Source organism: Myotis daubentonii, chromosome 14 (assembly GCF_963259705.1).
Source record: "Myotis daubentonii chromosome 14, mMyoDau2.1, whole genome shotgun sequence".
In the NCBI taxonomy this organism is placed as follows: domain Eukaryota; kingdom Metazoa; phylum Chordata; class Mammalia; order Chiroptera; family Vespertilionidae; genus Myotis; species Myotis daubentonii.
The window spans coordinates 13,001,889-13,027,316 of record NC_081853.1 but is presented as its reverse complement, the minus strand read 5'-3'; the positions used below and the strand labels follow the sequence as shown (position 1 = coordinate 13,027,316).

The following is a 25,428-nucleotide window of genomic DNA, read 5'->3' as shown; positions in this document are numbered from 1 at the left end:
ATTGATGATTTTCTCTCATCATTGATGTTTCTCCCTCTCTCTCCCTCTCTGAAATCAATAAAATATGTCCATCTATCATACTTGATTATAATTATTTTATGCCATGCTGATCCTCCCACCAGGTGAGGCCTCTGGAGCGTAGGGCAGGTCTGGATCATCTCTAAATCCTTAGCTGAGTGCTCTGCACATGAGAATTACTTGACAAATATTTGCTGGATACTCAAGTGAGATAGCAAAACCATCTATAGATGTGAACAAATACAAGCACAGCTACCCAGGAAAGCTGGTCCCCAGGGGAGGCTGTACTGCCTTCAGATGAGAATTTGCAAATCAGATATGACCTTCACACTTGGTAGTATTTTGCTATGTATATTTTTCCAATAAAACTTGTTTTCCAGTATTAGAAACTAAGATTTCCAACATTTCTCGGAATGATTATTCGACCTGCAATTTTAGCCCCACATTCCTGCGTGGCAGCAAGGAAACAGAATGAAACAGGCAACTGCATCTTTTCGATGGTAAACTTCATGGACTGTTTTCTCACTCCCGGCCAGATTTAACCACTTATGGTCTCTGTCTTTCTTCTGTGGGCATTGGAACTTTTTAACTCCAGACACTGACTGAAGAGCCACAAAGCCCGAGTTCAGACACTGATCTCTGAATTGCACAAGTAAAATAATAAGAGTAACCATAGCAACAACAATAATGGCTGCTAACATTTCCTGACCATCAAAAGGCAACTAGTATACATTGTCAGGTGAAATTCTCCAAACTACCCATGACCTAGGAAACATTCTTGGCCTCGTTTTCTCAATGAGGAGATGGAGACTCCAAGGGGTGACTCGGAATCAGCAGAAAGTTCAGTCCCAGGTCTGACTGTAGCCAGGGTCCTTGCCGCCAACTCTCCATTCAAGTCAGATCCCTTCTCACCCCTCCATGTTTTCCCTTGCCCGAGTGTGATTCAAAGGGACCCTGGGCAATTGACATAACCTTCCAGGGTTTGATCCTCTACTAGCAATCACTTCAGAAATAAGAACTGACATTACCTCCAGGGGCACATGTGAGCACATGAGATGATATTTTCACAAATGAAAAATGATCCTATCTGAGCAGACAGATAATGGCTGTGGCGGGGGCGGGGGGAGAGACACCTGGAGTCCAAAGCAGGAGAGGTTTTAACCACTTAAAGAAAACAATGGCATTGCAGCTTCTGCTAGCACCAGGACTCAAGGCACCCTCACCTAGGGAGAGAATGTCTCAGCAGAACTGATAAAAAGAAGGCTCCCCAAAGGATGCCTGTGGCTTCGTGCCAGTCAGGCGGCCTTGTGCCAGTCAGGCGGCATTAGAAGGAAGAACGTCGGCTGCTGTGGAAGCAGCACTGTGCCCGGCCAGGATCCAGCAAACTTCCCTGCAAAGATCAGGTGGTAAATATTTTGTGGGCCGCATGAAAACCAATGAGTGTGTGTGTGTGTGTGTGTGTGTGTGTGTGTGTGTGTGTGCGTGTTCCAATAAAACTGGTTCTAAAACCAGGCCATGGACCCACAGGTCCTAGTTGCCAACCCCTGAGTGAGGCATCATGCAGACGAGCAGAGGCTCAGTGGGGCAGGCCACCTGATCTTCTCCACCATCTAGCACAGTAACAGCGACAGCACAAGAGGGTCCCTGTTGGATTCATCTCTCTGGGTGGCCCTACCCTCTAAGGCCAGGCAGTGACAGTGACTTAAGCAGCAGGCTCTCAGCAGCTGCAGGCCCAGACTAGCCCCAAGGACAGTGAGTCTCTGCCTTGTCCAGTGAATACTTCCTCCCAGCAACTGTCGGCTGGAGAGCAGAATGGGTAAGGCAACAGGCCTTTCAACCTCAGGATGTATTAGCTTCTTGACTAAATAAAAATCAACAAATGACAGGCCTGCAGGGCCATGGAAGCAGCCCAACAAGAATACTTAGATTTACACATTTAGATAAAACTCTATGCCTGCTCCTCCCAGTACCCTTTGACTCCCCCAGGTGCCACCCCTGGCACCGCCTGCACAAAGCCATCTACCTGTGCTTGAACTGCCCGCTCCTTATACACCAGGTAGACACCAAGACCAGAGGCAGCTTCTGCCTTAAGCCAAATATGTGGACGCCTGTGTAGTCCTTTGATGTGATCAGCCTGAGGCCCCTTGCTTTCCTTCAAGTGTGTAACCACCATGATTCCAAGAGACGGAAATTTAGTTCCTGTTTTGTCTGGTCCCCTACCCCACTCCCGCTCCCCAACCTCAACTGTCCTTATGCTTTCAGTTTTGTTCTCATTTCACCCTGTTTTTTTTAAAATATATTTTATTGATTTTTTACAGAGAGGAAGGGAGAGAGATAGAGAGTTAGAAACATCGATGAGAGAGAAACATCGATCAGCTGCCTCCTGCACATCTCCCACTGGGGATATGCCCCACTGGGGATATGCCCGCAACCCAGGTACATGCCCTTGACCGGAATCGAACCTGGGACCTTTCAGTCCGCAGGCCGACGCTCTATCCACTGAGCCAAACCGGTTTCGGCCATTTCACCCTGTTTGTATCCAGAGTAGTAAGTCTGCTCACTTCCACACTATCTTTTGAATTTTGTTATACTCATATAATTTATTGTCTTTCTTACTCTTCAGTGGTTTACTTTTCAAGTGAAATGAGGAAGAATATGAGAGCGGACCCAGTGTAGGCAAACATCGTGGGCCAGAGTTTCAGCCCCCACCTGCCCTTGTGAGCAGTAGGGCCCAGGGCAAATGAGCCAACACCTTTGAACTTCAATTATTTCCCTTACAAAATAACAATAAGTATGCCAATCTCAGAGGGGTAATAAAGGATTAAATGAGTTAAGTGAGGCAAATTCATCTTACAACTCAATAATAAAAAGACATATAATCCAAATAAAAATGGGCAGAGAATCTGAATACACATTTCCAAAACAGTTATACAAATGGCCAATAAGCATGTGCCAAGATGCTCACTATCATTAGACATCCTGGATGCTAATCCAATCAAACCACAATGAGATGCCCCTTGACCCCCAGTAGAATGACTACAATCAAGAAGTTAGAACATAAGCATCGGTGAGGATGGAGAAAAACTGGAACCTTCGCACACTTCTTGGAGAAATGTGAATTGAGGTAGCTGTTTTGGAAAAATAGTCTGGCAGAATCTCAAAAAGGTAAACAGAGTTACTGTATGACCCAGCAGTTCTACTGCTAGGTATATACCCAAGAGAAATAAAAACATACGTCCACACCGATACCTGTACATCAACAGCAGCATCATTCATAAGTGTTATTGATACAAAAGTAAAAACAACCCAAGTGGCCATCAACTAATGGCTGGATACACAAAATGTGCTATCGACATACAACAGATTATGATTTGACAACAACAGAAAAGTAAGTGGTGACTCATGCTACATGCTGCCTGGACCTTGAAAACATGAGGCTTTGTGAGAGCAGCAGTCAGAAAGGACCTCATAAGGAAAAATGCCATTTATGTGAAAGGCCCAAATAGGCAACTCACAAAGACAGAAAATGGATTAGTAGTTGCCGGGGGCTGGGGGAAGGAAGGAATTCGGGGAGTGAGGGCTTTGGGCCTGGGGTTGCTGCAAGTTTCCGGGCCCAGATTGTTCAGAAGGGAGCGCCGACAGAGGATGGGTGGAAGAGGGGGCACAGTATAGGAGAAAGAAGCGCATTCCATTTTTCAGATGCATGAAGTTTGAGCAACTTATCTCTTGAATTTGGATGTCTGGGTCAGCCTAGCCTAGAGCCTTCTAAGTGGTTCACCTTAGGGAGATGTGTGTGTGATGAATGAGGTGACTGTGTATAAAATATTAATTAAAGATTTAAAAAGTGATGGCACCTGTAAACTCAGATATTTTTTTAAAAAATCACTTTTTGTTAATGACTCTGAAATCAACTAGCTCCATGATTCCTTAAAAATTTAAATTTCAAGCTGTCTTTTAGCTATTATACAGCCAATCTGAGTCATCTTGTACTTAGAAAACAATCATGAAAAGCACATTAGTGAACAGAAAAACTGAATATATAACTTCCTCCACTGATAGAAAGGATAAAAATTTCTAATTCTTACAACTCAAAGACTATTTAATAGTTAAAAAATATTTGTAAGTCAGTTTCAAGGTAATAGTTTTCTGTACCTTGATGGAATAATATCATTATCAAACATCGGAAATCAAGTTGATTCACAAATAAAAGGGGAATTACAATACTTTGTGGAATGCTATGACCAGTTTTGGGGAAGCTACTGTGACTCTAGGACTGGACTTTTACTTAAAGGAATAGTAAGAAATTCACCCATCTGATGTGTTCAATTATGGGTCTGTAATGAAGCTCGGTGCCCCAAGTCTATTCAGTATTTCCTTTTCAAGAGATCCCATCTCCTTCTTGTATATTCTGACATTGTGTGTCTCTGACATTTGCTCTATCCGAGAATCACTAAACAGTTAAATGTTCTCAGATGCAGAGAGGTCTTGAGTGGACACAGTAAGTCTAAAGGATGTGAACACAATTCCTTGATTATGTGTGTGTGAGTTTGCATGTATAAAACTCTTTGTACAAAAACCAGTCTTCCTGATATTTTAGGCTTTGAGAACATTCTTCTCTCTACCTCAAATTGGGTATGCTTAATCTGAGACTTTTAAATTAATCCTAATATTACATGCAAATCTTTAAGGTGTCTGTGTAAAGATGTATTTTTTCAGGTAGAAAGTTTCAGGCTTTTAGCAGGGTTTTCAAAGGAGTCTGTTACCCAAAATAGATCTAAAGCAAGTGAAGGTGCCTAAAATTAAAGACATTGGAAGTGTATTTAGTAAAGCTACACAAGAGCCATCTTCACAGTGCTTTTGGGGATTAGATCCAAGTACCAGTCACTCAGGGGTGGTCACCGTTGTGTCTCAATTGCCTGCATGATTTCCCCTCCCTATTATTTTCATATCCAACTAATTATTCTCTTAATATTTCCATCCACAAAACAAAACTCCAAAGGAATTAGAATTAATCTAATTCTAGAATTAATCTTTGAAAAGGAAAGACAATTGTCACTTTGAAAATTGTAAGTATCATTTAATATATTTAATTTAATTTTAAGTTTGTGCCAACAATTAGTTGAAATAGTAGGGAGCTCACATTCCATCTGGTGTGTTTTCATTTTATCTCCTCTTCTCATTTAATTTAAAAAGTCAGTTGGCATGTCCATATCCTTTCTCCTAGGCTAATGTGGCCTCCAGGTAGAAATCAAAGGGTGGTTGGGAGTCCTCAGGACAGGTGGCTCTTTCTCATTTGAACTAGTTAGTGACACGGAATCACAAGTATCAGAGCTGAACCTGTGCTCAGAGGTGACTGAGATGAGACGAATGCAGCTCAGTTTGAGGACAGAGAAACTGAGCCCCAGACAAAGGGAACTGACCGAAGTCTCATTAGCTATAGAGCCAGGAGGAGAGCCTCTACAGGAGGAAAAGAAGGTGGTCACTTCCTTCCCTGAACCTCACAGCCCTTTATCGGAGCACACTGTTCATGGTACTTAGTGATTCCCATTGTTGCCATAGATATTGTCCCTCAGTTTTTATCCACATGAGACAAGTTAAGGTTTCAAAGTAATCAATGATGTGTCACTTCCCTCGTGACCCACTCCTGACTAAAAGGAAGGGTATTTACTGCTCAATAGTAGTCTCCTATCCTCACCAACCTAGTTTCTAAGTGCAAAAGGCGCTGGGCCCAGTGTGAGGAAGAAATAATTCATCAGGGATAATAAGGTCAGTAGCTAGACCTGCCATCCCCAGACTTTAAAAAGAGTTTCAAACTGGAGAAGGGAGAGAAAGGGAGATAAATGTGTGTGTGTGTGTGTGTGTGTGTGTGAGAGAGAGAGAGAGAGAGAGAGAACGGTCATGTGCTCTACCCTTGCCCTTCCCCCAAACCCTGGCTGAACCCTGAGATTTAGAGAGACATTAGCTTCATATTTGCGGCTGTAACAAAATTCCACAAGTTCAGTGGCTTCAAACAAACTAATTCGCTATCTTAAAGTTCTGCAAGTCAGAAGTCCAAAATGTGTCCAAACCTGCTAAAAGCAAGGTGTTGGCAGGTCTACATTCCTTCAGAAGGCTCTAGGGGAGGGTCTATATCTTGCCTTTTCCAGCTTCTGGAAGCTGCCTACATTCCTTGGCTCATGGCCCCTTCCATCTTCAAGGCCAGCATGACCCGTGGAGCCTCTCTCGTGCTGCCTCCCTCTTCCACATTTAGGGAACCTTTTGATTATACTGGGTCGACTATAATGCAGGGAAATCTCCCTACTTAAAGTTAGCTGATTAGCAAATTTGCTCCTATCTGCTGCCTTGATTCTTCTTTGCTGTGTAATATTTGCAGGCTCTGAAGATTAGGATGTGGATGCCCTTAGGAGGCAAGTGTTCTGCCTTCCACAGGTGACCTGCTGGACTCCTTCCCTTTGGATTGGGGAATCCAAGAGTAGAGTGGTTTGTTTTCTGCTTTCCCCACCTAGTACTCTGCTAGCACACATTTCTGCAAAGACAGTGATGAAGGGTTGTAGCGCCGATGTGTGTTCCAGAGAGTCCTGTATCTTCTGCACGCTCAGAAAAGCGTGGAAGGAAGAACAGAAGGACTTCTCTCTGCCCATAAGAACACTGAAAAGCTGGCAGAGTAAGTACCCTTACTCTGGGGTGCTTAGCCTAAGTGACCAAAGGCTATGGACACTCCAGGGACATAGGTGATCACCATCTCCCAAAGGATTATTTATTTCCCTCAGTGTGGGTATCAGCATGGACCAGGGATATACTCAAGGACCATGTAAGGCAGACGACCCGGACACCAGATGCCCAAGAAACAACATTCAAGGATGACATCATCCCTGCCCACCCCATGTGACACGCTGCTGGGAGCAGAATGCTGACCGGAGAGGTTGTAACACAGAATGGGGTTGAATTACATGCCTGAACTGACTGAGGCAGTACTGAACTCTCTGACAAAACCTAGCCTTGGGCTGATGATTGATTTGCTGTCACAGTCAAGACATTAAATTGAACTTCAGGAGTAAAAAGTATTTCATCCTTTTATAGTTAAGTTGGTGATTGTGAAACTAGTAAGTGTACAGGCTACTCAAATGAACCTCAAACCTCGTAAGAAATGACTTGGCGATTAAGAAGAAACCTGAGACAAGAAAACTGAGTGGGAAACACTAGACTGCAGAGTATCATGTCAGTATGAATACCTATTTTTAATAATTTTTATCCTCACCTGAGGATAATGCTTTTATTTATTTGAGAGAGAGAGAGAGAAACATAATGGGAGAGAGAAACATCAACTGGTTGCCTCCTATATGTGCCCCCGCTGGAAATCAAACCCACAACCTTTTGGTGTACAGAATATGCTCCAACCAACTGAGCCACCTGGCCAAGGCAGTATTAATGCCCGTTTTAATGTATCCCTCTTGCTACCTCTAAGAGTAGGAACTTAGGAAAAATGTTATCCCGAAGAGTATTATTTCCTAACAAAGCAGAGAACAGAAACTCCAAAAGGCCATTCTTCTTGGTATTTCAACTTAAGTGATAGGTCACTATGACCATTTTCCATGAGGTATTTACCAAAACTAAAGTCAATTTTTTCACTACATTTACCATCAATTACCAGTAAATATTGGTTTCCAACTACCAGTAAGTGCTGGTCTCTACTAATGGTGAAAAAGAACATAGAATGTCGGCTTTTAAAAATTGACCTCTAATGTTTTCTTCAAATTATAGAATAATTGAATATTCATTGTATAAATTTTGGGAAATGCCAAAGAATATGAAGAAAGAAACAGGCGTGATATATAAGTTCATTATCCTGCCACAACCCCTTTTCATTACTAGGCACATACACATCCATTCTATTCTCTGTTTATATGCCACTCCTTCACTCAATATCATATTCCAATACATTATGTTATTAAAATTATTTTAAGACACTCTTCCATATATATGAATATGTACCTTCAGACTATACCCCTCTATTTGGAATTTAAATTATTTCCCAGGTGGATATTTTTAAAGTTAAATAGATGTTATACACGTTTTATAGACTCACGCTCTGAGGTCATCAGACACAAGAACATGTTTGAGCCTTGAAAAGGATAACATAGAAATATATTTTATTTTCTTGGCAGGATATTGACACAACTCCAAAACATGAAGGCACCAAAGAACTGTTCTGTCTTGGATTGGTCTATTTTAGAGAGTGATGGTGGGGGCTCTTAGGGACTATTTTTCAACCTGATTTCAGCCAGATTCCGGAAATGGGTGGTGCAGGTTCCAGAGCCAGCCTTTGTGACTTGGTTCTGAAGTTACCAGCCAAGCCCCACTGACCTCTAGACTAAGGCCTGATATTCCAACTGTAAAATCCCATTCATTTCCCACCAGGCTTTGCTAGTTTAAAAAACAACAACGAGTAGAAGGATCATACCTCAACATAATAAAAGCCATATATGACAGGCCCACAGCCAACAACATACTCAATGGACAAAAACCATCACCATTTCCCCTAAGGACAGGAACAAGACAAGGATGCCCACTCTCACCACTCCTGTTCAACATAGTACTGGAAGTATTAGCCATTGCAATTAGACAAGAAGAAGAAATAAAAGGCATCCACATTGGAAAAGAGGAAGTAAAACTGTCCTTATTTGCAGACAACATGATATTATACATACAAAACCCTGGAGACTCCATAAAAAAACTACTAGACTTAATACAGGAATTTGGCAATGTAGCAGGATACAAAATTAACCCCAAGAAATCTGAGGCATTTCTATACACCAATAGTGAACTTTCAGAAAGAGAGACTAAAAAAACAATCCCATTTACCATCGTACCAAAAAAATTAAGCTGCCTAGGAATAAAGTTCACTAAAGAGGTAAAAGACCTCTACTCTGAAACCTATAGGACGTTGAAAAAAGAGATAGAGGAAGACATAAACAGATGGAAGAACATACCGTGTTCATGGATTGGTAGAATCAACATCATAAAAATGTCCATACCACCCAAAGCAATCTATAAATTCAATGCACTTCCCATTAAAATACCAATGGCATACTTCACAGATCTAGAATGAACTCTCCAAAAATTCATCTGGAATAAAAAAAGACCCCGAATAGCTGCAGCGATCCTGAAAAAGAACAAAGTAGGTGGGATCTCAATACCAGATATCAAGTTGTATTACAAAGCCACTGTTCTCAAAACTGCCTGGTACTGGCACAAGAACAGGCATATAGATCAATGGAATAGAATAGAGAGCCCAGAAATCGGCCTGAACCAGTATGTTCAATTAATATTTGACAAAGGAGGCAAGAACATACAATGGAGTCAAGATAGTCTCTTCAATAAATGGTGTTGGGAAAATTGGACAGATATATGCAAGAAAATGAAACTAGACCACCAACTTACACCATACACAAAAAATAAACTCAAAATGGATAAAGGACTTAAATGTACGACGGGAAAACATAAAAATTCTAGAAGAATCAAAGGCAATAAAATCTCAGACATATGCCGAAGCAATTTCTTCACTGATACAGCTCCTAGGGCACTTGAAACTAAAGAGAAAATGAACAAATGGGACTACATCAAAATAAAAAGCTTCTGCACAGCAAAAGAAACCATCAACAAAACAAGAAAACTTACTGCGTGGGAAAACATATTTGCCAATGTCATATCTGATAAGGGCCTAATCTCCAAAATTTATAGGGAACTCATACAACTTAACAAAAGGAAGATAAACAATCCAATCAAAAAATGGGCAAAGGATCTAAATAGACACCTTTCAAAAGAGGACATTCAGAAAGCCAAGAGACATATGAAAACATGCTCAAAGTCACTAATCATCCGAGAGATGCAAATCAAAACAACAATGAGGTACCATCTCACACCTGTCAGACTGGCTATCATCAACAAATCAACAAACGACAAGTGCTGGAGAGGATGTGGAGAAAAAGGAACACTTGTACACTGCTGGTGGGAATGCAGACTGGTGCAGCCACTGTGAAAGACAGTATGGAGTTTCCTCAAAAAACTGAAAATGGAACTCCCATTTGACCTTGTGATCCCTCTTCTAGGAATATATCCCAAGAAACCAGAAACACCAATCAGAAAGGATATATGCACCCATATGTTCATAGCAGCACAATTCACCATAGCTAAGATCTGGAAACAGCCTAAGTGCCCATCAGTAGATGAATGGATTAGAAAACTGTGGTACATCTACATGATGGAATACTATGCTGCTGTAAAAAAGAAGGAACTCTTACCATTTGCAACGGCATGGATGGAACTGGAGAGCATTATGCTAAGTGAAATAAACCAGTCAATGAAGGAAAAATACCACATGATCTCACTCATTCATGGATAATAGAGACCATTATAAACCTACGAAAAATAATAGATACAGAGGCAGAGCTGCCTCAAACAGATTGTCAAACTGCTGCGGGAAGGCTGGGGAGGGTTGGAGGGCAGGAGGGAGGGGGGTAAGAGATCAATCGAAGGACTTGTATGCATGCATATAAGCATAACCAATGGACATAAGACACTGGGGGGTAGGGAACACCAGGGGATTGTCAAGGGCGGGGGGGGGGGGGAAAGGACACATATGTAATACCCTTTGTAATATTTTAAGCAATAAAAAACAACAACAACAACAACAACATTGTCACCTCAGGAAGGTTAACAATGTAAAATGCTGTTGTTACAAATAAGGTACAGTTTCATTCTTGGGAGGTGGTTTTGGCAGGAAGGAAGGAGGGTGGGGATTTAGTGTCAGGGATTCAGCTAAACAAACCTATCTGAAGAACCCAGTCCATTTAGATAGTGGGATGGATTGGGTGAGAAGAGGCAGATGGACAAAGGTGAGTAAGACACCTCTGGGAGTTCAGAGAGGCAGCAAAGAGAGAGAGAACCCAGACACTGGATCCAGAAGGCCTGCGTATGAATCCCAGGTCTGCTTTTCCCTCTCTGTGTGATTGCAGAAAAGTTACTTTGTCTTTCTGGGTCTTAGTTCTCTATTGGAGGTAAACTTCACCCACCAACCCATTTTGCATCTCACTGGATACCTTCACTCATTAGCATGTTAATGTCATAATCACACCCTTTTTCTCCTCCTTTTGACAGTGTGACCAATTGATGAAAATCCTGTTCCTAACCTCTCTCATAAGTCTCATTCAGCCTTATCCCAGGTCACCAACAGATGAAACCCTTTCAGGTTCCTCATGCTCTTGATTTTGAGATGAGACCAAAAAGAAGAAACTATCCCAGTGCCTCTGGGAAGGAAGGTGAATGGTAGGCTCATCATGTGGATGGAAAATGGTTTAACGAAACAAGTCAGACTGTCATTTCCGGTTGCCAGAAAAGAATTGCGGCCTCAGTCTTCACATCAACTGACATGGTCAACATTACCAGAGAAGCCTGCTGGATCATACATGGATTTGACCAAAATGTCCAAATTCCTCTTCAGTAACTCTGAAGAGTTTTCTAAGAAGAAACAAACTTCTTTTAAAAGAAAAAGATGCTGGAATGAGACTTGATTTCCATGCAAAGGGAATATTCTATGAGTTCCTCAGTTACTGCGGATGTAAGAAGGATTTCCAACAGGTACTGGAGCAGCTGCCCTAGAAGATACTTATCGTCCACTGAGAGTTGTAAACAAGAACTGTTTCTTTTTGAAGACAAAAAAGACAGCCATTTCCTTTAATATTTTAGTGTGTTATCATGATATGAATATACGATGAGGCATGCCACGTATTTAAGAGGTTCAGTGTGCAAAATCAGCTCAGAAAGGATGACCTAGGGAATTATAGAGCTTGGCTGGGGTGTGTGGATGACTTCCTTGTGCTTAAAAGAAAAAAGAAAAAAACTATAATAAGGAGTTATAATAAAGTACCTTGCTGGGACTAGTGAGTTGTACTCTTAAAGCAGAAAAAAAATCTATCTTTGGAACATGCCAATTTCCTACACTCCAAGTCTTACATATTTAATAGTAGGTGTGTGTGTCTAGAACCTGTAGGGACTAGTGGAAATATAGGATGTGATATGTGATGTGTGTGTGTGTGTGTGTGTGTGTGTGTGTGTGTGAATGTCACTAAAGTTGAACAGAGATCTGGAAACTATTTAAGACGTAGCATTGGAAGTCACCATTTCTAAGAAAATCACTTATTCACTATCTTTGGATTTTCAATAAAAACGAAGGAAAATATTTTCCACCAACCAAAGACTTTGGAGTTAATTAGACTTTAGTATAAAGAAGCTTTGTCATGAGCTGGTCACAAGGTCTTAAGACAGATACCCTCTGTGGGTTTTAGCTTCAATTAAATGGTATTAATGATATCTACCTTGCAAGGTTTATGAAGATTAAAGTAACGTATATATAGCACTTGCATAGAGTCCAGCTCATTGTGGGCTCTCATTAAACGACAATAGTAATTTTATTCTATTACTATTTTTCCTTAGTACTCTCCATAGGAACAAATATTAAGAACTAGAAGTGCCTTTTACTGTTAACTTATTGTTTATTACTATTAACCCAATGCTTTTAGACTTGTTTCCTGCCTATTTCAAATATGGGAAACATGAAATACATTGAGACGTAGAAGCAAGTTCAACATAAAAGAACTTGTAACAAATAACTTACTTGATATGTAGAATTTAGATCTATGCAGGTATATGATCCTTTTCTCTCAACTGGTTTCTCTAAATCTGAGGGGCATAAAAATTCTCCACAAAGAGCTGCTTGCCAGTGAGGTAAAGCAATTTGAAAGCATTGGAAGAAAATCATAAGCCAGAGTCTCTTATTTCCAAGAGAGATTTCTGCATTGTGTTTGAATGTTTAGATAGTGTCGACTGCATACTTGTGGCAGCTTAAAAGTTTAACGTCCTCACAAATTATTGACCTGCTATGTCTCTGAAGGCGGTTGGCACACGGGCATGCATCGTGATGGTCACAGGTAATGACATTGAGCCTCTATGATCTCCTCTTAATGTGTTCGGTGGATTTGGAAAACCTCCTGGTCTCCAGAGAAGGTAGCCTCTAGCTAGTCACCTATTCCAGCGTCTAACTCCTCACTCATTCCCACCAACTCCTTAGAATGCTCTCAGACATGCCCTCAGGATAATAAGATTAATACTTATATAAACCATAAAAGCTAACATTAACTAAGCATTAACTCTCCACCAGGCATTGTTCTAGGCCTTTATATATAACCAGAGGTCTGGTGCATGAATTCATGTACCAGTGGGGTCCCTCTGCCTGCCCTGCGGGATTGGGCCGAAACTGGCTTTCCGACATCCCCCGAGGGGTACTGGATTGCAAGAGGGCACAGGCCAGACCAAGGGACCCCACCAGTGCATGATCAGGGTCAGGGAAAGACACGGGAAGTAGGCCAGCCAGAGAGGGACTGCGGGAGGGCTCTAGGGTGTGTCGGCCCATCTCGCTCAGTCCCGATAGGCCAGACCCCAGCAGCAAGCTAACCTACTGGTAGGAGCATCTTCCCCCTGGTGGTCAGTGTATGTCATAGTGACTGGTCGACTGGTTGAGTGTCTGCCCCCTGGTGGTCAGTGCATGTCATAGCGAGCAGTTGAGCAGCTTTAGCATATCATTAGCATATTATGCTTTGATTGGTTGAACGACCGACCAGACACTTAGCATATTAGGCTTTTATTATATAGGATAACTCACTTAAATCTCACAACAGCCCCATCAGAATCCCTATTTTACAGATGAGAAAATTGAGGTAGGTAGAAATTTGGCAACTTGTTCACGAATATAGAGAAGAGACTGACACCAATCAATTTGGATCCAGATCCTACATGATATTGCCTCAAAAAGACATTTACTGGCTTTCTTTTCAAAAGAAGAATAAGAAAGTTCAGCCACCTAAATAATGCTTGCTTGGGCCACTCAGAGAGCAATGGTCTACAGAAACAGTGATCAAAACTGTGGCGTGTCTGTCCTCCAAAATTCATGGGTTGTTTTGTGAGCTTCCCTGGTGAAAAAAAGTAACCAAAAGACAAAAAATAAAAGTAATCTCCATATAGAAGGATCCATCCTTGAAGTCATTTCATTTTTAAAGCTTCAACAGTCTTTGATCAGAGATGATAGAACTCATTCAATTGTTGGATGACTTATCTCCTGTGTTATATTATAATTTTGAAAACCAGGAAAAATTTTAGTATCCTCTGGATTTGGAGGTCCAGGGTGAAAAAACAATGAGAGGCTTTGTGTCAAATGATACTTTATGAAAACGGATGGAGCTGTTGGATATAATAAACTCTAGAATTTCACTGTCTAATTTGTTAGCCACTAGCAACATGTAGCTAATCTCAGTCAAGATGTACTGGAAATGTAAAATCCATATGAGGTTTCAAGGACATATAAAAAGAGGATGTCAATAAGTCCTTGAAAATGTTTTATGTTAGTCACCTGTTAAAATGGTGATATTCTCCTTATGCTGGGTTAAAGTTACATCAATAAAATTAATTTAACCTATTTCTTTTTACTTGCTTTAATGTAGCCACTAAAATGTTTAATTATATAAGTGACTCAAAATATATTTCTATTGGGCAATACTGCTCTAGAATACAATGTGCAAAGTACAGAGTGGGGTCACATAGATAACAGAGCTCACCTGAGGGTGAAAAAGTACAGCCGCATTTCGGTGCCTCAAGCTGGGACACCAAGCACCCAGCTATGATTCCAGGGCTCTATGCGCCTTATCTGAAACAGGCAACTCAGAGGCCTTGTTCTCTGCCGGTTTCTGAGAATGAGCCCTGCTCCCAAGCTACGGGGTAGTGGGATGTATTTATAAGGGTTATTTAAAATACATGTATCACTCCTCTGTCTACTGAATGGCTAATAATTAAAAAGCAAAACACATTTTCAAATACGTTGGGGCTTTAGAAATGTAATCGTTTTTGTTTTCCTTTCCCCTCTAATTCTTGCTTATTTTGTTTTTCATCTTTAGAGTAAGATCAAGTCCAATGTTTGAGGCTTTTTTATTTGAATTATAATTGATATTGATAGAAAAGTGTCAATGCTTAATTCATATTTCTTCTTGCTGTATTTATCCATTTCTGCTCATAATTTACTCTGAAGTTATTAATAATTTAGCTTAAAAATAATAATTTACTTATAACTCTTCTTGTTCCTATTCACAAAACTCTCAATTCTAAATAAAATGAAGTTGGAAAATTTGCTTATGTGAGATCTAAATACTTGTCTTTAGTGGATCGTAGGACCCAAAGTTACCAAATTTTTGGACACTCTTCTTAAGTAACAGCTATTGGTACTGAAGTCAAGAACCTTGAAGAAAAACCTAATTAAATGTTTTAATTATTTTTAAAAAATATACAAATGGTCCCATCTTTAATTATTGACATTAATTAAGGTTTGATTGTAGCAGTCACTGTGAGAGGCAGGGAAGAAGACAGACCAGCAACAAGGACTTCTTGGAGCAGGCAATTCCACCTTCACTAAAGTGCACCTTATCGATGATTTCTGTGGGACATGTCTGTTTGGAGACAGAACTCACTGTGGAGGACAGATACCACTGCACACAGAGCCTTATGCAGACTATAATGACAGAGGTCCACAAGGGGGTTTGACAGAGTGGTTTTACTGTGTTACTAAAGATAGACTAACACGTGGTTAACTTTTTCTTGCTTCTTTCTCACTAATATGCAGCTGGGCAAATTCAACTGACAGAGGATAGCATTTCTGGGAAAACTGACCTGGGATGGCAATTCTCAAAACAAACTCTAGGGGACAGCTTAGAGGTAGCATCCTTTGCCTTGGTGCACAGCCTCTAGGCACCTGTCCTTTCATCATCAGACACTATTCTGCCTTCCTTCACTGTTTTTTCTAGTGACCAATCATCTCACAGTTTTCACGGGAGACCACCCCCCACCATTAAAGCCCTCTATGCTTCCCAACAATTCCACACGTGACAGACTTTCCCCAAATGTAACTAATTTAAACTGGACACTCCCTGAATTCTTATTTCTACTAGGAAAGATGGTAGAAATGATTGTTTGCCAGGTAAAGACTTCCCTGCTCATTTTGTTTCTCATGGCCAAGGGACACAGAGATTTCACTCAGTGGTAGTCTCACATAGGAAATGGTAAGCCAGATGTCTATGCAGCTCACTTACCATTAAAACATGGAGCCAAAGAGCATCTGAAGAATAACCCAGGGTTAAATGACCACCACCAAGTATGCATTGTTGGTGACGTCACAGTCAGATTCTGAACAAGAAGTGACAAAGTTCACATTCCAAAATTCTCAAACACTCAAAAACTCATCCCTTAGTACAAGGACATCACGTACGCCAGAAGGGGAGAAAAGCTAATTAACTATCTCACTGAAACATTCCTTCTTTTTTGGAGTGCCAACTGGGGACCCATGGACTTTAAGCCCATAGTCAAATGGTGCGTGAAAGAAATCCAAATTCAAATATTATCAGCAGCATAATAGTTCTCTCCAGCCCTCAGGGCCAAATGGCCTGCATTTTAGCAAGTAGATTTTGTTCATGCATTGTGTTAAGCCAAGCAATTGTTTCCCATGACATGCATGGACCTACAGTTGCTCTATCTATGAAATTCATGGTTGAATTTGTCCAATTGCTGATTGCTATTCCCATTTGCTCTAATAGCAGTCGCTTCCTTCATCAGTAATGGGTTTTGTATACAGTGCATAATCACAACCATTCAATGTCACCCATAAGCATTTGATGAATTGTCCAACACAGTTATGTGAGTTGCTTATTTAGGCCACAGCTAGGGTAAGCCTAACAGAGTTAATAAGATGATGTACCGTGGCATTAGGCAATGGGGGTTTCCCTTCTCCATGTTAGCTGGACATGCTCTTTTACCCAAGGACCTATTTAGATCATTATTTTCATCTTCATCAACTTGTCAAGATAATGGAGGGCCCACTGAGTTCAGAGAAGGCCTCACATAAATCTCAGAAATTTAGAGAACATAGATGTAGAAATGGTTTGGGAGCAACTAATAAGAAAGAATGGGCTTTATAAGAGATCCTCCTTGGAAAGGGCAGGACTTGAACTCAATTTTGAGGGAAAGAAGAGAGACTCATCCTCTGAAATGGGGAAGATCAATTAGTAAAAAAAAAAAAATGTATAAAGACAAATCCAAGACAGAGAGCTAGAGGAAGAGCAGATGAAGATAAACTCGCACATAATCAAAGCTGTAATAAAAGGAACAGAAGGCCCCAGCTGGTTTGGCCCAGTGGATAGAGTCAGCCTGTGGACCGAAGAGTCCTGGGTTCGATTCTGATCTAGGGCACGTATCTCGGTTGCAGGCTCCTTCTCGGCCCCAGGCCCTGGTCAGGGCTCATGCAGGAGGCAACCAATCGATGTATTTCTCTCACATCAATGTTTCTCTCTGTCTTTCCATCTCTCTTCCACTCTCTCTAAAAAATCAATGGAAAAATATCCTCTGGTGAGGATTAAAAAAAAAAAATTAAAAAAGGAAGAGAAGTTCTTGAGCCTGCTTTCAGCAAATCACACATCTGTATTTGTTAGAGACAAACAAGTGTAGGTTTTGGGGAGGCCAGTTACTTATCAACTTTGACGTGTGCTTACCAGACTTGCTTAGCAATCAGACAAGGTTTATAATTACTTCACCACGTCTTTCTAAGGCACCACAATTTGCAGTTGTCTGCACACTGATTTCTGACAGATTCCATTCTGTCAAAGCCCCTCAGATGGCTGATATCACCACATCAGAACCTCACCCAAAGCAGCTATGAGTTAGTTCAGAAACGCAAGATGTTCTCTCCTTTCAAATTATGTTAGGACTAGTAGGGAACTTCAAGTTCTTCTGTTTCAATACCTTGTTCTTTCATGTACTCAAATATTCATTTAACAAATATTTATTGGAGACCTGCTCTATGACAGATTAGGTTCCTCTTCTCAAGGCTTTATCATGTAGTAAGGGATGCAGACAGTGAATAATAAACTAATAAATTATGTTAAGTGTCATAATTAATAAAGACATAAACATAGTAATCTGATAGATTTACCACAGAGGGATTAGCTATTTTAGATGGAATGAGGTGGTCAATGACAAGAACTCTTTGAGGAGGTGACACTTGAGCCGAGATTAGGATGAAGATGTCAAGTTACATGACAGAAAAGAGAAGATGAAAGAAGTTATAGGTAAAGAAAACAACATATGCCAAGGTCTTGAGGTGGGAACAAGACTAACATATTGACAAAAGCAAAGCAATGAGAGATAATGAGAGTAACAGCAGCAAGGAAGGTAGGTAGGATGCACTACTGAAGTTCAAGAACTCACCCAGGGCCATAGCATTATAAATTAGTTACAGATCAGTGACACGCACAGTGAACTGGACAGAGGGTGCTGGGAGTAGTAACATTTGAGTGGTAGAGAGAAGAGTATCTCATGAAAGAGGCAGGGATCTCAAACTCAAATGCCTTCAGGGGTCAGGCAGGTATCATGAAGGAGTGAGGCAAGCCTTGGTAAGAGACAGAGTAGTAAGAATTGCAATGACCTAGAGAATGAGTGACATGCCTAATAGCATTCAGACTCATCAAAACTACTTAGCATGCAAACTAAAGCACATCATTAAAAAATACTTTTCAAGTAAAATAAAACATATGAGAAAGCAAGCAAACCTGCACCATCAAAATCCAACTGTGAGCTGGAGGGGAAAATGGGAAGTAGGCTGGGAAGGAGAAAAATCAATAGAGCATAGTCCCATGTAAGTCAAAGAAGAGTTATACCATATATTTCCATGAACTGAACAAAAAAGAGTATACACCATTAGGCAGTAACCCAAACGCTATAAGACTAATAACAACAAAAAAGACCCACAGTATTTGCTACAGAACTTGCATAACTTAAAAGTGGTGGTAATAACCAAACGGGCCAGAGATGTAAGGTCATGAAACCCTGTGGTCCATCCAAGAACAAATCACAGCCATCCACTCTGCTTGCATGGGCCCAGGGATGGAAAGTGTCCCATGCCTCCCGCGAGGCACTGTGAGTGTTCAGACGTTGCTAGCAATTCGACCTATTATGTGGAGCTGATCATCTGCAAGTCCCAGATCTTCCCCCTGGAGCCACCTGCCAGCCCTTCCGACATTTAGAAACACAGACTCTGTCATTGTCTTCCCTTCTCCAGACAAAACATCTCCACCTCCAATTACTCCCCAGATCACTGTTTCCAGACTCCACCACCCCAAACCCCTTCCTGTGAGCCTGCGCTAGTTCACCACCATCCCTCTTACACAGCGCCCAGGGAGAACACACATTACTAGCTAATTTATCACGCAGGGCTTCCTCAGGCATCGCTTTCTATTTCTGCAGCAGTAGGAATACAATTACGTTTTATGGAGAGCAGCCTCCTGCCCTGTTCCCCATTCCCCACCCTCCAAGCCAGTCTCAGTCGGTCTGTTGTATTTCATGGGCAGATGCATAATTTCGAGTGAGTGCTCCCTTCAGTATAAAGAATGCTGTCCCTCATCACTCCATCTTTTCTGATTACGATCACTCAGTCCTGAACCAATAATGCAGTGCTTCACGCTTCTCATGCCACTTTCTAGACATCATCTTATTATGTATTCAAATGGGAGAAGCATTTTCATACATAGAGGAAGAGGAACCTGAGAATTAGTGGTTAGAGGCAGAGGGGAAACTGGAAATCTGACCCTTGTGAAAAGAATATTGAATGGGAGCATCCAATATTCTGACTTTGAATCCAGGTTCTCCATTTACTCACTACTGCTAGTTTGTTGTTGTTTTATTTTAACAAAATTAAAAAGAAGAACATAAAGAAGCTACCTACTAATAAAGGCTTACTTAGTATGTACCAAGTCCAGTATATCATATATTACACATAACAATCTCTGAAGTGTATTTATTACCTTCATTTTAGAGATGTGGGAATTAAAGCACAGAGGTTAAGTGACTTGCCCAATGCCACACAATCAGTAGGTGGCAATGGGATTTGAACCCAATTCTGCTTGTCTTCAAAGTTCAATCTCTTCAAAGTCTCATACCACAATCTCCCTCAGGGAGTACTGTCTATACGACATAGGACTTACCAGTTGATTAAAAACACACCTCTCGCAGTAATTGCATCTCCTGAGATGTCCTCCAAATAGGTGGGTGGGGCTAGAGACACTGTGGGAGCTTGTGCACAAGGGCAAGGAGTAAGGGCGGGGAGGTCACACACAGCCTCTGGGTCTGGCACTGTGTTTCTAACTGGGCTGAGATGTGGCCCTGCAGTTCTATCACAAGCACACTTGGATATAAAGGAGATTTTACTGTTACCATTCAGCCCCGAAGAAAAAAAAACCCAGTTTTCAAGCACTTTTAATACCACTTTAGCAGCATTCACTTGTATATAAATCAGTTGCTAATTTATTCATTAAAATAGCCTGTACTTGGCAACATTTTATTAACTTCAGTTTACGCTAATAAGATCAGTAATTGTATTTTTTAAAAATGCATCTCTTTATAATTACTCCATAATTCTGAGTTTCTTCCAATTTGACTTAAGCCCTTACCAACCTCAAACCACATTCCACAAGCAGCAAAAATGAATTAGAATTATATTGCAAGATATGACTTTGGGAAAGCCCAGATTGGGAGAGACACTATTCCCATAGCTAGCCATGCCTTGGAATCTTCTGGGAACTTTCTTAGGCCCATTTAATTACTGATTCCTCAGAGCCTCGGTAACTCACTGGCTCAGAATCTCTCGGGTTGGGACTTCTTGGAAATGAATTTGCAGCAATTGGCCCACCACCCAGCATCTGGGGACCAGTGACCAGAGCATTTTCACCCTACACAGGTCTCTTCCAGGCCTTGGCAAACAGGAAGCACACATAGTGAGGATATCCCCAAAGCACGCTAGTAAAACCAATCACCTCCAAGGACGCTGTGAATCCCAGAATAATTAACTGTAAGTCTCAATACTAACTGCTCACTTCTGGTTTCTTATTTTTAGGGTCTAGGTAGTGATTTTAATGCCCAGTTATTGCAAAGAAACCTTAAAAATACAGCAACAACAACAAAATGCATAGGTTCCCTCTAACCCAGGGAAACTGGGTATTTTAGAAATCATTCTCAAAGGGCTAGAACACGAGTGTCAAATAGATGGCTAACTGGTACCTCTCTCCTATTAATACCATGGCAGACATTGCTTATCAATCACAGCATTTTCCTTGTTGCATCCAGAAACAACCTCACAGCCTTTTTAACCAAGTACTCCAGGTGCCACTGCCATCTGATCTGATCTTATACGTGGGGAACATATTTACCCTTCACTGGCTACAATAAATAGTCAAATTGAAATTATCGTATATTTTATACCAGCTTGATCCACCATGGGCTATGTGCTCTAAATCAGGGCCAAGGGCCATTTGGATATTTATAACATCATTCTCAGGCCATACAAAATTACCAACTTAAAAATTAGCCTGCTATATTTGGTCAAACATTTAATTAACTCACCCCTAATGCTTTGGCAGGGCCAGACCAAATGATTTCCGGGGCCTTATGCAGCCATGGGCCAAAGGTTCCCCATGCCTGCTCTAAATGTACAGACGCCTGAAGGTGCTCATGTACATGAGATCCTAGGAGCAGATAACCTGACTCTTGCTGAATGATCTTCATAGTGGTTTCACATTTATACCTTTGAATGGAAGTATCTAGAAATCAGCTAACTGCTAAAATGCTGATAATATATGGGTTACACTTACATCATTCAAACCAACATATTTTTGCTAATGATAATTCAAAGTTTGACTTGGAATAAATGCTATAAGGAGAGACAAGGTGAAGTCCAAAGTATTTAAACATTAAATGTAGCATTTGACTAAAATAATCATATATCAATGCCCTTAATTTCCATTGGTTGTGTAGATTTTCTCCTATGGAGACACTGGAACATGTCTCCATGCAAACATTTAGCATTCTGATAAATAACAGTCAGAAATCACAAGAGTATTAAGATTTTGCTCAGTTTCTTTTGAAAAAGAAATCATTATAAATTCATTTGTCTTCAGTTCCCATAATGGCTGTTTTGGGCTATCTCACCTGTACTGCCGATTCCCAAGTCATTGTTGGGTGGAATCCACTTAAGACCATCTCTACGCCAATACCTATTCAGGGTGATTTCAGCACATGGACAGCGCCCGTGATCAAACAGTAAGATCAGAGCGAGCAGACCTACCTTATCATAAATGCTGTCATTCCTGTGAAAGTCTCCAGCCTTCCTGGGCAGAATGTGGATGTGAATGTGCTGGAAATATACAAAGAAAGAAAAAAGAAAATGTGATTATCTCCCCACATATTTTCACACTTGACAGTGATGTCCTCACGAAGCCCATTTACTCATGGTTCCTGCTGGATTATTGCTCAGAGGAAGATGGCATTCTCTGGTAACTGGATGTGAAGTCTACGGAGAATAGAGGCACAGAACAAGAAGAACAACTTGGTGGCATATATGAGGCTCTGAGTGAAATGCCAGAGTGTTTTAGGGGCTCCTTGGAATTATTCATAGTTGTCAGTCTTGGTTGTATTTAGCCAGTGCTTTGAAATGACAGCATGTCTTCAAAGGTGACCACAGCGCCTCTGAAACTGACAGGAAATAAGAACTGACTAAAACAGAGAACTGCGTAAGTAAAGAACAAATGAGGGAAAGTATGTTAGAATATGGGCCGAATTACAGAATCCAGGCTTCAAATAATAAGCATATAGTAACGACTTAAATAATTCTTACTTATTAAACTTTTAATTATGATGGTAAGGAAACGGTGTGCTTGGCAGTTATCTCCTTTAATGCTCTGAATATACCTGGAGGTGCAGGCCCCACAGGAAGTGCAGGGTCAGCACAGAAAGCCAGACGGTCTGCTTCCTGCCCTGCCTTTTTCATCAGCACAGACACGGACCCTGTGATGTTAATCTTTCAAACAGCCCATTTCTTTAGCCCACGGAAGTACCCAGGTAATATACATAGCAATGCAATTATGTGGAGATTGTGACTCAAGGCACACAGCACATCTATTTCAATATATTCTTCAAGGCTAAACTGCCATTTGAAAGTTTGACTTTCCAAATAGCCTCTATTGTCCCTCGGCTGAAGCTAAACCTGGTTCCTGTCCTTGAGCTGTGTTCGCGTGTTTATTACAACCCGCGGGGAGGAAAGCGACAATGAAAAGCCTAAATGTGGAGAGGCAGGCAAAGAATCAAGCCTCCTCAGGCCTGATCACGCCCGCCCCGCCTTGATCACTGCGGTTAGGCCTACGCCACGAAGGGCCTCTGCAGCAGGTGAGATGACGCGGCCCTGGGGCTTTGCGCACAAGGGGGGATGCTATGCTGTTAAGGGAAGGCAGGGAGCAGGGGGGCCCAAAGTGAACAAAGCAGAGAGCTTCGCATCAGCCCCTCAGCACACAGTCCCACACAGTGACAGGCTTTTGCCAGAATATTCTCCATGACAAAGCCAGACATGGATTCCTTGGCAACTGGGATGAGTGTACGCTTCACTCACGAAGACCATGTGAGCATTGGAGATAGGGAGAACAGCAAACAGGGAAAAGTAAATCACAAATTTCCCACGGAACCAAGCAGGGCCGGACAGGCCCAGGTGAAATTTTTGAAGTCATGGCTGGTTGATTTAAAGCAAGCCCAGGATTAAAAGCCTTCAGTCTTTACTTTCAAACCTGCTGGCATCCTTCCCTCCTTCCCTCCCTCCCTTCCCCCCATTCGTCTGTCATCTAATAGTCAGGTATCAGATCAGGGTTCTGTGGCCAAACTCCCTAACACAAACCCCGGACCCACCACTCACAAGCTGTGGCCCTGCCTCCTAAGGCCTGTATCTCAGTAACCTCATCCATGATGGGGATTACTGCCGTTTCTATCTCACAGAGTTGTTAAGAGGATCAGAGCTGCTAAGCATGTACTTACTATGCTGCTTAGTACATAGGCAGGGCTCAACAGGTAGCTGCAGTCGCATCATATTCCGGGATGGTTCCCACAGCAGCAGGAAAGATATTTAAGAGGCTCCTTGAACGACACCTGGTTAAAGTTTCTCTGCTGCTCCAGCTTATTTCTGTTGTTTTCACGAGTGGTTCTCGACCCGAACATGCACCTGGGACTTGACGAAACAAAGACCACCGGCCCCTCACACCTGCATTTTTACCAGCTCCTAGTGATGCCAGTATTGCCGGTTCAGGACTATACTGTGAAAACCACTCTTTCCTAAACCCCTCTCCTGCCAACTGTGCTAATGGGGGCACCAAGATCTCACTGCTTTGCTTGCCCTGTTGCATTAGTAGAGACCCTGGACTGAATGCTTCCCCGGCTTCCTATACTCTGGCCACCTTCTGTGACATACAGCTGGCTTTGAACTTACAGTAGGGAGACCTCCCGGGACCAGGCCCCTCCATGCCTTCTTATATTTACCTTGCTCTCCTGGGTTTAGAGTTCAGGGCTGTTTCTATGGGCTGTTACCACCCAGTCCTGGAAGTGCTACTCTTGAGCACTGGTAACATTTGAAATTCACTGTGACACCGATGACAGGAAACAGTTTACTGTACAGGTAATTTCCCTCAAGGGCATAGATCTCAACCCAGCCAAATGTCTTGACATAAATTTTTAAGTGACAGACTGATCTCAAGATCCTGACAACCCACTCCACTTCCCAGAAAAGAGAAATCATGATTAAAACACGATAAAGCCAGCTCACAATCTCACTGTTGTGAAGGAATACATTGCCAAGGCCTTCTGATAGACTATCATTTTGATAAAAACCCTATGAACAGCACAGATAGGGATTTGACATAACCTATTCTTAATGAGTTCATATTGATACCGTTGTAATTACTCCAGTTATTAATTAATTAACAGGAAAGGAGCAAAGAGAAGGCCAGGTAATACAGATATGCCATTTATACAGCTTTGCCAGAAAGCTGCAGTTTAATACGCTCCAGGTCTGTTCCCCACAGATCTCTGGAGGAAGGGAGTGGACAACAGATGCATGCCCAGTAAAGTCTGGATGAGGCGGGGAAGGTGATTAGCTGTCAATCATACCTGGGAGCATGTCTTTGGCCAGAATAGGCGTGGCCACTGCAAGGGCGAGAAATCTGAAATACATAAGCTCCTGAACAAAGGTATTCCCTCCTCTTGGCCCTCCTGTGCTCCTGGCTCTCATTTTGCAGGTGGTGCACTCCCCTGCGTTCATCCACATGCCCACAGCCATGTGGCCGCACCCAACGGACTGATGGACTGGAATTAGCGTGCTGCAGTGCCGGACTCAGCTCCACCACGGAACAGAAACTTTGGACACTGGCTTTGCTTTTAGCTCTGCTGAACCCTGGCTGC

The 25,428-nt window shown here is 41.8% G+C and overlaps 1 protein-coding gene across 2 annotated transcripts in view; it reads right to left on the bottom strand.

The window, feature by feature from the left end:
• FHIT (fragile histidine triad diadenosine triphosphatase) overlaps positions 1-25,428 on the bottom strand; it is a 1,351,032-nt gene that overhangs the window by 151,490 nt on the left and 1,174,114 nt on the right. For both annotated transcript variants that reach the window (XM_059662896.1, XM_059662897.1), the window contains one exon: positions 22,280-22,348. In XM_059662896.1, coding sequence (XP_059518879.1) covers positions 22,280-22,348 — 69 coding nt within the window. The remainder of the gene's footprint in view (positions 1-22,279; positions 22,349-25,428) is intronic.